The sequence below is a fragment of the Nicotiana attenuata genome, unplaced genomic scaffold, assembly GCF_001879085.1.
Source record: "Nicotiana attenuata strain UT unplaced genomic scaffold, NIATTr2, whole genome shotgun sequence".
NCBI lineage: Eukaryota > Viridiplantae > Streptophyta > Magnoliopsida > Solanales > Solanaceae > Nicotiana > Nicotiana attenuata.
The window spans coordinates 12383-26784 of NW_017671348.1; the positions used below are offsets into that span (position 1 = coordinate 12383).

A 14402-nucleotide genomic window follows, 5' to 3' on the forward strand; every position below is an offset into this window, starting at 1 on the left:
CAGTCCATTTTCTTCGCTTCAATTATGATTTTTGTCCGACAAATCATGGATGACCTGTTTCGCCTCCAGGAAGACATGGCGCATAGAATTGCAGCAAGCCAACTGGAGCAGCAGTGGAAGCACTTATGTATTCTTGATTTTTCGAGTCTGTGTTGCAGTTTCTTTTAAAGTCTATCAGTCCATTTTGAGTCTTGTTTGAGCTTTTGAAAATGTTTCAATCTGTAGGAAAGTCGTTGTAATCAGGATGTTTCTATCTTGTTTTATTTTATGAAATTTGAAGGGAAAAAAAACAAAAATGTGTTTTCTTTTATTCGCATTTACTTCCTAGAACTACGCTTGGTCTGATTCATGCGGCGTCATGATACGTAGGCAATCCCCATAGGATTTGATCATAACCATAAAATGAAAAGAAAAAAAGAGTGGAAATAAAATAAATTGAGGGGAAAGAAATAATGTCAAAACAAGAGAGGAAAGACAATGCGAGAATAAAATAAGGAAAAAAGAACCAACAAAGAAAGGCGGGAATGAAAAGGAAAGAGAAAAAGAAAAATGCAAAATGAAAAGAATTAGTGGAAGCCGGGATGAAGCATGCAGCCATTCAAATGCATAATAGAAATGGTTAACTGCTTAGGTGCATTGCATCCCCAACGTGCGGTTGCCTATCTGTTAAGCTCTTAATTGCTAACAAGTTTGCTTGTTGTCATCAAGTACAGGCAGGTGGTTAGTTTGTTCGGCATTCTGGCAAGTCACCCGTACAATACCAGATCTAAGAACAAGGCTAACATGGTTGTCAAAGAATTGGATTCGAGTGTTATTGACCTGCCAAGGGAGGTAGAAGAGTCTGAGCCCAGTATGAAAGAAGAGTTGCATAAGCTGAAAAAACAGATGGCTGAAATCTACTAGGCATGGATGAAAGGGCATCCTCGCCCATCATACCCTGCCAACCCCACTTTCGTCCCACCACTGCCTCAAGAACCCCCTGTCATCGATCTATCCCCACAACATACTCCAAGCTTCAACCCTTACCACCACTATACGGGCTCCTCCTCCCAAACTGCCCGAGCTCCACTAACCAAACCAACCACATGTCCCCCTCCACCAGCTACCCCTATTTTCGTGGAGCCTCCACCATCCACCCTCCACCGGTCTTCAGAGAACCGGCACTCCAAGCCCAAGACAACCAGTATTACGCCCCGGAGCCCACCTTCAAAATCCCAGATCATTACTCATATACCCCCCCGTTTCAATCTTCCTATCGAGACCGAGAAATTACCCAAAAACCCAGAACAGGAGGAGATGTTCAGGAAGGTAAGAAGCCTAGAACAATCGTTCAGAAATATGCAGGTATTGGGAGGCCAAGTGAGCGTGGCCTACAAAGATCTATGTTTGTTTCCTGATGTCCAGTTACCTGCTGGGTTCAAAATGCCCAAATTCGACTTATATGACGGGCACGGGGACCCTTTGGCCCACTTAAGGGGATTTTGCAGCAAAATGAGAGGAGCCGGTGGGAGAGATGAGTTGTAATTGGCATACTTCAGCCAGAGTCTGAGTGGCGCGGCATTAGAGTGGTACACGCGTTAGGATCACAGCAGATGGTATACCTGGGATGATTTGGCCCAAGCATTTGCGCGGCACTTCCAATATAACATAGAAATTGTTCCAGATCGTTTGTCTTTAACCAAGATAGAGAAGAAATCAGGAGAAAGCTTCAGGGAATATGGTTTTCGCTGGAGGGAATAGGCAGCAAGAGTTAACCCTCCGATGGTGGAAAGCGAGATGGTGGAGTACATTCTGCAGGCTCTTGAGCCTACTTACTTTGGTCATCTGATATCGGCCATAGGTAAGTCTTTCAACGAGGTAATGAAGATGGGCGGTATGGTAGAAGAAGGGCTTAAATCAAGCAAACTCATAGAGCTACTCAGCTATCAAAGCAACCACCCAAGCTATTTAGAATGGTACTGGAGGAGTGATTGGAAAGAAGATGTTGCAATAGTTGACTCAAGATCGTGGCACGGTCCGGGGGGCACCCCACACCATTACACCCATCCTCGACCCCATCACCGAACCTACACCCAAACCCCATATAATCCACCTCAACACTAATTTCCACCACCAGAACCTCAGTTTTCTGTCCACCACGCCTAGTTATACACTCAACCTCCTTCTTGCCCACAATGGCGTGCCCCCACCCCACAGAACACCTACCCAGCTCCACAAAATGCTTACCCACCTCCACGAACCTACCAAAACCCTGCCGGTCCAGGTTTCCGGCCCAAGCCAGTATTCAGGAACGAGAGGTTGCAGCGGAAGAAAACTTTCACCCAGTTGGGGGAATCTTACCAGCTTATTCTAGAGATTGAGGCAGTTGGATGTGCTGAGGCCAATTGAGTCGAGACTGCCAAACCCTCCTCTAAAGAATTTGGATTACTCCCTCAGTTGTGCATATTGTTCTGGTACTCCGGGGCATGATACGGAAAAGTGTTGGGCACTTGAAAAATGCCATCCAAGAGCTCATAGACACAAACCAGATTGTGGTCCAAACTCCGGAAGCACCCAACATCAATCAGAACCCGTTGCCAGCCCATGATGAAACAAACATGATCGAGATAGTACACAAGGATGGGGAGCCCAAGAAGCCTTCACAATCCATCATGATGATCCGGTCTAGTGAGGTTAAGCCAGTCAAGGGTGCAGTTGTCACAAAAGCCACTTCTTCGATAGCTGAAGGATTAGCAGACAAGTTGAGCATGCCAGTTTATAAGCCATCTGTGGTAATTGAGCAGAGATCTCCAAGTGATGCTCTAGCAAAGCAAGAAAAGTCAAAGGTGATCGTGTCAGGGTTGGCAAACAAGCCCATCATAATTGTAGAGGGTGCCCGCACGGACCCTGTCATCATCAAGCCTGTGACCCAGCTGCTGGTAATCAACACCAAGGCTATCCCATGGAACTATGAGCGGGTGATAGTGACCTATAAGGGGAAGGAAGTGAAATAAGAAGTTAATGAGGCCCAGGGATTAACTCGTTCAGGGAGATGCTTTGCCCCGGAAGAGTTAAGGAAAGCTAAAACACTCAGAGATAATCCAGTTCTAGTAAAGAAACTAGCCACTGAAGAAGAGGCGGAGGAGTTTTTGAGAAAAATGAAGGTACAAGATTACTCCATCGTAGAACAGTTGAGAAAGACTCCTGCTCAGATTTCCTTGCTATTATTGTTGATCCATTCAGATGAGCATCATTGGGCCTTGATGAAAATTCTGAACGAAGCTCATGTCCCCAACAAAATTACAGTGAACCATTTGGAGAAGATTGCAAGATATTCGAGGTGAACAGAGTCATTTTCTCTGATGACGAGTTGCCTGTGGAAGGTACCGAACACAACAAAGCTCTCTATCTTACAATGAAATGTGAAGATTCTGTGGTCACTAGGGTGCTGGTGGATAATGGTTCCAGTGCGAACATTTTCCCTCTCTCCACTCTGCACAAGTTGAAAATTGATACTAAAAGGGGTCCACAAGAACAGTATATGTTTCCGAGGTTTTGACGGAGGGGGAAAAGATTCTGTTGGGGATATTGTGCTCGAACTGACAATAGGGCCAGTTGAATTTACCATGGAGTTCCAGGTACTGGACATGTCCGTCTCTTACAATTTGCTATTAGGTCGGCCCTGGATACATGCTGCCAAAGCAGTCCCGTCCTCTTTGCACCAGATGGTCAAGTTCGAGTGGGACAGACAGGAGATTGTCATGCATGGTGATGAAAGCTCGGTTGCTTACAATGATGCCTCCGTCCCGTTTATTGAGGCCGAAGACGATCAGGGGCCTTGGGTCTACCAAGTTTCTGAAATAGTGACAGTTGAGAAGGTCCCAGAAGGGAAATGTATTCCAACTCCAAGGTTAGCCTCCGCATCTGTCATGGTGGCATCTGAAATGCTGAAGAATGGTTTTGTGCCAGGCAAAGACCCAGGCGCTTCTTTACAAGGTATCGTGCAGCCAGTGTTTCTGCCTAACAACTTGGATACGTTTGGTCTAGGATTCAAACCCATATCGGCAGACGTGAAAAGGGCTAAAAGGTTGAAACAGAAGGCGTGGGCACTTCCGAAGCATATCCGGCGTCTCTCCAGGTCATTTGTCAAGCCCGGTGCCGTGAAACGCCCAGTGTCAGCAGTTCTCAATCCTGTGGTTGACGTTGATGAAGAGTTAATTGAAAGGTTCCTGAGGTGGTTTGATGATTTGAACATGGTGGAAATTGGAGAAGGTTCCAACAAAGCGGATGTGCAGTTCGTCGGGCCGAAAGTAAAGCTTAACAATTAGAAGGCTACTCCTCTCCCTACTCGGAAGGAGTTGTGGTAGTTTGCTTTGTTTTCCTTTCTATCTGGGTTATTCCAGGGTTGTTACCCAGATTTTTTATTTTTCGCTTGTTTGATGTATAAACCTTGTTATCCTTTATTTTCAATGAAATGCAATTTCCCTTTTCCATCATTCCTAATAGTTTTTATTTTTGTTTTCTTTTCTTCCTTGTACAGTTCTTTTTATGATGGTTTCAATACATGACATACTTGAGGAATCTTCGGCCAAGTCTTAAAAGTCAATCTAATTCTGAAATAATAATCCAAGAATAGAGTGTGATGATGAAACAGAATATGATGAGGATGAGGCATTTGAGGAAATTAGTAAATAACTAAATCATTTTGAAGAAAAACCCAAGCCTAACTTGAATGAAACCAAAGCAATCAATTTAGGAGATCTAGATAATGTCAGAGAAACCAAGATAAGTGTCCATCTTGAACCACAAATCAGGGAAGAAATAATCAAAGCATTGTTTGAATATAAGGATATTTTTGCATGGTCGTATGATGACATGCCGGGCTTGAGTACCGACTTTGTAGTCCACAAATTTCCAACTGATCCAGCTTTCCCTCCCGTCAAGCAGAAATTAAGGAAGTTTAAGACCGATATGAGTGTGAAGACCAAAGAAGAAGTCACAAAGCAGCTTGATGCAAAGGTCATTCGAGTCACGCGGTATCCCACGTGGTTAGCTAATGTTGTGCCTGTGCCAAAGAAAGATGGTAAGACCAGAGTATGTGTTGATTACCGTGACCTCAACAAAGCAAGTCCGAAGGATAACTTCCCGTTGCCAAATATTTACATTTTGATTGATAATTGTGCCAAGCATGAGATTGGGTCTTTTGTCGACTGCTATGCGGGATATCATCAAATCTTAATGGATGAGGAAGATGCGGAGAAGACAGCATTCATCACGCCACGGGGAACATATTTCTACCGGGTCATGCCATTTGGTTTGAAAGATGCTGGGGCAACTTACATGAGGGCAATGACTACCATATTCCATGACATGATACACAAGGAGATTGAGGTTTACGTGGATGGTGTGATCATAAAGTCCAGGAAGTAGTCCGATCACGTTAGGGACCTGAGAAAGTTCTTCTAGAGGCTCCGCAGGTACAATATTAAGCTTAACCCTGCAAAGTGTGCATTTGGTGTTCTGTCTGGAAAGTTGATAGGATTCATAGTCAGTCGACGAGGCATTGACCTGGGTCCGTCAAAATCAAAGCTATCTAGGAATTGCCACCTCCAAGGAACAAGACTGAGGTGATGAGTTTGCTGGGGCGTTTAAACTACATCAGCAGGTTTATTGCTCAACTGATGACAACCTGTGAGCCCATATTCAAGTTGCCAAAGAAGGATGCCGCGGTCAAATGGACTGATGAGTGCCAGGAAGCATTCGATAAGATCAAGGAGTATTTGTCAAACCCGCCTGTGTTGGTCCCGCTGGAACCTGGGAGACCTTTGATTCTTTATTTGACATTCCTGGATAATTCATTTGGCTGTGTGTTGGGTCAACATGATATCACTGGCAGGAAAGAGCAGGCCATCTACTATCTCAGCAAAAAGTTCACATCCTATGAGGTTAAGTATACTCCCCTTGAAAGGACATGTTGCGCCCTGACTTGGGTAGCGCAGAAGTTGAAGCATTATCTGTAATCTTATACTACTTACCTCATTTCTCTCCTGGATCCTTTAAAGTATATCTTTCCGAAGCCTATGCGTACGGGAAGACTCGCAAAGTGGCAGATTTTGCTCATAGAGTTTGACATCGTCTATATGACTCGAATGGCGATGAAAGCCCAAGCTTTGGCCGATCATTTAGCCGATAACCCGGTGGATGAGGAATATGAACCTTTGAAGACTTACTTTCCTGATGAAGAGGTAATGCATATTGATGAGGTCGAGCAGGATGAAAAGCCCGGTTGGAAACTCTTCTTTGATGGGGCTGCCAACATGAAAGGTGTTGGGATAGGAGCTGTGCTCATTTCTAAAATAGGGCACCACTACCCTGTCACAGCTCAGCTTCGTTTCTATTGCACCAACAACATGGCTGAGTACGAAGCATGCATTCTGGGTTTAAGGTTAGCTGTGGACATGGGAGTCCAGGAAGTGCTAGTTTTGGGAGATTCAGATCTATTAGTGCACCAGATTCAGGGAGAATGGGACACTCGAGATTTGAAGCTCATACCATATCGACAATGTCTGCAGGATCTTTGTCAGCGATTCAGATCAGTGGAATTCAGGCATATCGCTAGGATTCATAATGAGGTTGCTGATGCTTGGCTACTCTGACGTCGATGTTACATCATCCGGATAAGGCTTATATTGACCCTTTACATATTCAGGTCCGTGATCAGCATGCTTACTGTAACATGGTGGACGAAGAACTTGATGGTGAACCATGGTTCCATTATACCAGGGAATACATCAGGGCGGGGGTATATCCGGTACAAGCCACAGGTGATCAAAAGAGAACAATTCGACGTCTGGCTAGTGGATTTTTCTTGAGCGAGGGAATTTTGTACAAAAGAACCCCAGATCTTGGGTTGTTGTGGTGCATAGATGCTAAGCAAGCCATGACTATCATGACCGAAGTACATTCCGGAGTTTGCAGGCCACATATGAGTGGGTATGTTCTGGCAAAGAAGATTCTTCGAGCAGGGTATTATTGGCTCACCATTAAACGAGATTGCATCAGCTTTGTGCGTAAGTGTCATTAATGCCAGGTGCACGGTGATTTGATCCATTCTCCCCCGTCTGAATTGCATACAATGTTCGTATCTTGGCACTTCGTTGCTTGGGGCATGGATGTCATCGAACCAATTGAGCCAGCAGCATCCAACGGGCACAGGTTCATTCTGGTGGCCATCGATTATTTCACTAAGTGGGTTGAAGCTATGACTTTCAAATCTGTGACCAAGAAAGCAGTGGTTGACTTTGTCCACTCGAACATCATTTGCCGGTTCGGAATTCCAAAGGTAATCATCACAGACAATGGTGCTAATCTTAATAGCCATTTGATGAAAGAAGTATGCCAGCAGTTCAAGATTATGCATCGAAATTCCACTTTGTATCGTCCCAAGGCAAATGGAGCGGTTGAGGCGGCCAACAAGAACATAAAGAAGATACTTCGAAAGATGGTGCAAGGTTCTAGACAATGGCATGAAAAGTTGCCTTTTGCTTTACTGGGTTATCGCACTACTGTTCGCACTTCAGTGGGTGCAACTCCTTATTTGGTGGTATATGGTACTGAAGCAGTGATACCCGCGGAGGTTGAAATTCTATCCCTCCGAATTGTTGCTGAAGCAGATATTGATGATGATGAGTGGGTCAAAACCCGATTCGAGCAATTAAGTCTAATTAATGAGAAAAGACTGGCAGCAGTATGTCACGGCCAATTGTATCAAAAGAGAATGGCGAGAGCATAAAACAAGAAGGTGCGTCCCTGGAAATTTGAAGTGGGTCAGCTAGTATTGAAATGCATCCTTCCACATCAGGCTGAAGCTAAAAGCAAGTTTGCCCCAAATTGGCAGGGGTCGTTCGTGGTAACGAGAGTGTTGTCCAATGGTTCTTTGTATTTAACAGATGTAGAAGGCAGGTGTGTAGATATGGCTATCAATTCTGATGCAGTCAAAAGATATTATGTATGATTTCTTTGGTTTAAATTGTGTTGTTTGTACTTGGCATGTTTTGAAGATTGGAATGACGAAGGCATTTTATTCTGCTATCTAAACACTTTATTCTTTGTTACCCTTTTTGAGCCTTATTTATTCTCTTTCATACCCCTCTTTTGGGATCACTAGCAAAGTTCAGAAACACAAATAAAGTGGATAAATAAAGAAGAGAAAAGAGGAGAAAGAGAAGAGGAAAAGAGAAAAGAAATTGAAAAAAAGTAAGTAAAGCGAAAGAAAGAAAAGAGAAGAAAAGAAAAAAAGAAGAAAAAAAAGGAAAACGAGAGAGAAAAGGAGAGAGAAAAGAAGAAAAGAAAAAAGAGAAAAGCACAAAAAACAAAGGAATTCCTATGTCATGAACTACGTTCGACCTGATTCCTTTTAAGGATACGTAGGCAGCCTCACGGTTCGGTCCCATCAAAATAAAATTCAAAAGCCCCCAAGCAAAGAAACTGGGGCAGAAGTTGCGGTTTTGTAAAAGATCTGATTCCAAAAGTTGTAATTTTGAACCCATTCAAGTTGTTTTGAGCCTTTGTGATATCATTTCTTTCTAACCCTATCCAAAAGCCCACATTACGGTCCAAAGAAAGACCTTCTGATCAATCTTCGAGGGATGCCAAGTCAAGCAAGTTAGAGGTATGATTCGTATCAGGGGCAACACTTCGTTCTATGCAGGAAAAATGAATAAATGAGAGAGTCTCATTGATGAAAACCCTCACGTGCATCGTAAGGCGACGAAAAGCTGAGAGAAATTAAAATGAGAGAGCCTTATTGGTGAAAACCCTCACGGGCACCGTAACCCGACGGTGAGTTTGAGAGATGAACAAATGAGAGGTTTGTTGGTGAAACCCCTTCGGGGCGCCGCAAGACGAATAAAGTTATTGACTTTGCAAAGGAATTGGATAATGGGAACCCCAGGCATAAAGCGTGAAGACTGAAAGGTGATTGACTGAATGGAGTAGGCTGATTAATTTGAAATGCATGTCATGATCATTGATTCCAGCAGCCTCACTCAAATAAGTCTCTTTTCCTTTTTCTTCCTCAAACAGTCTTCCTGTTTTGAATCCTCTTCTTTATTCATAACTCTCGAAGTCATTGCATTTCATTTCCTTTTGGGTCTACTTCTCTAAGGTTTTTCCAGTGTTAGCCTTGCTAAGCAAACAAGAAAGGATTGCAAAGCTTATTACCAACTTCCAAATTGCACAAAGCAAAGTGCGGCCAGCATGCCAGAAATAGCATGATGCAAACTGGAAAACAAGGTGTTAGCCGAGGTTCAAGTGATCGAATGGTTTCGTGAGTTTTAGGGAGAAATACAGAGGTTCAGTTGGAAGGGCAGAAATGTAATATAGCGGCTTGAGTATGGGGCACTCAAGTCATTCAGGGTCCTGTGGTTAAGGCTCAATCAGCGGGTCAAACATTTCTTTGCCAGTCAGAGGCAGCTGATCAGAACAAAGCATGGCGATGGGAAGGCCACCTTCAGTAAGAATGCCGCAAACTAACCACCACATTTTCAAACTGATAAGATTTTTCTTTGATTGAAACAGGGGCAGAAAATTTCGTTTGTTCCAGAGGAACCCTCTGTGAGGAAAGCAGGTGTCAGACAGGTTCGGCCGTAAGTTTTCAAGACCCTCGTGGGTAACAAAGATTTAGTAAGTCTTGAGACCTTCATAAATTACAAGGTATGATGAAAGTTCTACCTTTGGGAAATATAATTTAGCTTTTAAGTTTCCACTTTGGAGATGAGATTTAATTTGAAATTTTCAAGATAAGCGAATTTAGCTTAGAACTTCTTTTGATAACAAGAGTCGGTTAACACTCACAGATGTCCCAATATCAAACTGGGGCAGAAAAATTTCTTTTGTTTTGTTTGTTTTGTTGTAATCAAGCGCCCACTTGGAGAACAAGGGAAAGCAGCTCAAGTTTCAAGGGAAAGCAGTTCAAGTTTTAGCAATCAGGTGCCCACCTGGAGAACAAGGGAAAGCGGCTCAAGTTTCAAGGGAAAGCAGTTCGAGTTTCAGCAATCAGGCGCCCACCTGGAGAACAAGGGAAGACAGTTCAAGTTTCAGGGAAAAGCAGTTTCAAAGGAAGACAGCTCAAGTTCAGAAATCAGGCGCCCACCTGGAGAACAAGGGAAAGCAGCTCAAGTTTCAGGGAAAAGCAGTTCGAGTTTCAGTAATCAGGCGCCCACCTGGAGAACAAGGGAAGACAGTTCAAGTTTTAGGGGAAAGCAGTTTCAAAGGAAGACAGCTCAAGTTCATCAATCAGGCGCCCACCTGGCGAACAAGGAAAAGCTGCTCAAGTTTCAGGGGAAAGCGGTTCGAGTTTCAGCAATCAGGCGCCCACCTGGAGAACAAGGGAAGACAGTTCAAGTTTCGAGGGAAAGGAGTTGCAAAGGAAGAAAGCTCGAGTTTCAGCAATCAGGCGCCCACCTGGAGAATAAGGGAAAGCAGCTCGAGTTTCAAGGGAATGCAGTTCGAGTTTCAGCAATCAGGCGCCCACCTGGAGAACAAGGGAAGACAGTTCAAGTTTCAAGGGAAAGCAGTGTCAAAGGAAGACAGTTCAAGATTCAGCAATCAGGCGCCCACCTAGAGAACAAGGGAAGACAGTTCAAGTTGCAAGGGAAAACAGTTCAAGTTTTGAAGGAAGACAGTTCAAGCATCGGTAGTCAGGCGCCCACCTGGAGAACAAGGGAAAGCAGTTCAAGTTTCGAAGGAAGACAGTTCAAGTCTTGGCAATCAGGCATCCATCTGGAAAATAAGGGAATTCACTTCAGAACACAATTCAAGTCAGCAACAAAGGAAGCTCACCTGGAGAGTACGAGTCAACAGCTCAAGATGTACCACAGAGCCGCAGAAACTGCAAGATCAAGTTTGAAGATATGTAGATAGGATTCTTGTAATTCATAGATCATAGTTAGTCTAGCTTCTTTTATTTTGTCTTGGTGTAATAAGGAGTTCAGCAAGCAGTAGCAGCAGCAGCAGCAGCAACAGTGAAATCACAGCTTCCCGGTAGTCCCAGCTACCAAAACTTCCCGAACTACACTGACCTGATTCATTTATAGCCAAGGATATGTAGGCAACCTCAGAAACAAGGTTCGGTCAAATCTTTGAAAAATGCTTCCCACGGAGTATTCAAATGGGCAAAAATCGCTCGTATCCGCTCACTTTATCTTTGCACGAAAACTCTTCGTGTTTCCGAGCAAAGAGGGGCAGCTGTGAGCGCGTGATTTTTGCCCTATATGAATTACTCCTATAAAATCCAAGAAAATAGATTTTTTTTCCAATTATTTGCCATTTCATAATATTTTTATAGGATTTTATTAATTGCTTGTATTTTGTGCACGTTTAATTTCCATTAAAAATCGTGAAAATGCCAAAAATACCATGCATTGTATTTAGTTTTTATTTTTATATTTTTTTAGGATTAATTAGTTAATTATTTATTCCATTAAAAATGAAAATTACAAAAATGGCCATTTTACATTTTTACCTTTTCATTGCTAGATTATTGATTTTCTTTTTGATATAGGATCAAGGAATTTTTTATAATTTTTAGGAAATTGGTTAGTTTTACAATTTAGATTAATTTAGGATTTTTAAATTAAAGAAAAAGAAAGAAGAAAAAAAAGAAAGGAAAAAGGAAATAGGGGTCTAATTAAAATAGGGTTTTAAACTCAACAATTGGGCCATTTTAAAGCAAAAAACCCATCCAAAATCAGACCCTAGACCCAGCCCAATGCCCCATACCCGGTCTAGCCAGCCCCGTCTAAACCAAAATGACCCGTTTCGCCTTGGCTTCATCTCAGCCGTTGGATCCTAGTGATCCAATCTGCAACTAACCCTCCCATCGGTATAAGACTGTCCGAACCCACCCCCTAACCCCAGAAACACCCCTCACTTTCACCATCCCTGTCTCTAATCCCAAAACCTAGCCGCCCCTAAATTCCCCCATTGCCTCCGCCACCGGAAATCGCCTCACGGCGGCTGGCTACCTCCAAACCTCCCCAAATCAACACCCCAGAACCCCCGTCGTCTCCTCTTTACAAATCTCCAAACCAATTCCCTCGAATCATCACCAAACGGCTCGAATTTTGGATCTAAACTCATAATCTTCAAAATCCTAACTCACCCAAATAACCCCAAACTCACACCGTATGACCCCTGACCTTCCCTCATTACTACCCTGCCTTTGATTCCCAAAAAATCCTTACACGAATTGCTCGAATTTTGAATCTGGAAATCTTGAACCCTAATTTTTCCCCCTTTTTCTTTTCCGTTCAAATTGTTGGTCAAGTGAACCCAAAACATCCATTAGTCGACTGTTCTTGTTAAGAACAGTTGATTAATGGTAGTTCAAGTTCATTTCTACTTTGATAAAGTCTGGTCAAGTTCACAGTGGGTCCAGTTTTGAACAAACATAGGTAATTTTCTCTCGCTCTTATTCTATTTGTTTTTCTCTTTTCTTTTCCTCTTCTTTCTCTTGGTTTGCTCATCATAATTTTAATTTTGTCTAGCCGCACTATAGGTTTTGTGTGTGGTTTGTTTTGCTTTTGTGTTTAGGACTTCAGATTAGTCAATATCATGTCAGGATTTCATCACAGGTCTAACGACAATTTAGTTCAATGCATAAAATAATTCTGCTCCAATAGTAATTTCTAACTTCAGTTTATGTTAGAAGCATTTAGGAGTAGCTCAAGGTTCAATTACATTGTTGTTGGTTATTTGAGCATGTTTAGTTAATAATTTTGTTTTAGGGTGCATCAGTTTGTTCATTTTTGGTTTCAGAAATTACTCCAACTGTTTGTGCAAGTTTCATTTAGGGTTTACTGATGTGGCTTAGCTCGGGATTAATTTAGCCTAAGTTTTAAGTTAGCTTCCCTTTGCTGTCATATGTCATTATTTCCCTTTATGGTTTTCTCTGACTGCATGATTAGCATAAAGTATTAGTTGTTTGTTTTTAATTAATGCAGGATTAGTTTAGGATCAGTGTTATTCAAGATGTTTGATTATTTGTTTACTCGTTTGGCTAGGTTTGTAAATGTTAGAAACCCCTAGGGCTTAATTGAACAACTAATAACTTAGGGGTTTAAGCTAGACATAGAACAAGGACTTTCAGATAATTTTTGTATTGGAAGGCTCTAGAATAGGGGGCAGTTGTCCCTATTTGGTTAGCACAAATATGCTGAGCTAATAAGGGACAGCCAGCTGTCCCAGGTAGTTAAAAGATGCCTTTGTCAGGCTGCGGAATATTTCCTTGTTTGGGTTGTGAGCACATGGCCTTTTAGGCCTGTAAGTAGTGCCCTTCCTTCACTCTCACGGACAGATTTGGAGAGCATCATTTTCTGCACTCAAAAGTTCTAAAAAACATATAGAAATACTAGTCTCTTTTTTCTGAAAAGAAATCCCTACTGATTCTGAAAGATACCAAGATTAGACACAAAAACACTCAAAAAATGGTTTTCTCTTAGCTGTGGATTTCTTTTCTGGAAAGATTGGTTCTGTTTTAGCTGGGGTTTGCTGTTTGAAGCTGTTGTTTTTCTTGCTGATTTCTGGTTGAAATTTCTGAGTTAGCTTCTGTCTACTTGCTGTTGATTTAAACTCTGAATCACCCTTGGTTTTCTGACCTTTATTTGGTCGTTTTTCTTCTGTATTTTTCAATTTAAAGGTATGTAAATGTTGGCCCAAGAACAGGTGGAGTTTTGAAGAATGACAAATGAACTCAGTCATGGACCAGGTCCATCATGTAAAGCACAGTCATGCTCAACCTATACATGTGAGATGCACGTGAATGAGATAAGTCCTACTGATCAAGTAGCAATAACTCCATGTGATCTGATCGAAAAGGTTGCATATTGGATAAGGGGAGAAAGTCTCCTTATATGAAGAGAACACAATTCAGGTAAAGATAGTGTTGGAGTTTGAGGTCTTCAAGGACTCAACTACGATAGAAGATCAGCAATTGAGTCCCAATCAAACTCTGATTACTAACCCATTAAAAGACAATGATTGTTCTCTTTTACAGGTATTGCACATACCCAGAAGTTAAACTAAAATGAGAGCAAAAGAGCAAGGCGATTTTGCAAGCAATTTATGTGAGATTTGAGTGTGCACTCCTGAAGCTACTTGAACGAGATAGAAGAATTAGTTCCATTGTGTAATTCTTTTATTCTAGTTCAATTGTAGTAGGTGGTTTAAAATTGTACCTTTCAGCTTTCATAGAAGCAATTTTATTAGTTACCTAGAGTGTTCAAGTTATAAGCTAACTTGAAGTTGTCGCAACAGTTGAGGCTGTGTGCCACAACGGGATTAGAGTTAATCCTTAGGTTTACAAAGAGTTTTGTAAATGTTGTTTTGGCTTAGTGATTTTAGTGGAAGTTTGGGAAAATCAT

At 42.3% G+C, this 14402-nt stretch overlaps 1 protein-coding gene across 1 annotated transcript; it reads left to right on the forward strand.

The window, feature by feature from the left end:
* Positions 1 to 909: 909 nt before the first annotated feature.
* Positions 910 to 2388, forward strand: LOC109207713 (extensin-like). The gene is made up of 2 exons (XM_019370686.1): positions 910 to 1308; positions 2146 to 2388. The coding sequence occupies exons 1-2, from the start codon at positions 910 to 912 to the stop codon at positions 2386 to 2388; spliced, it is 642 nt and encodes a 213-aa protein (XP_019226231.1).
* Positions 2389 to 14402: the final 12014 nt, after the last annotated feature.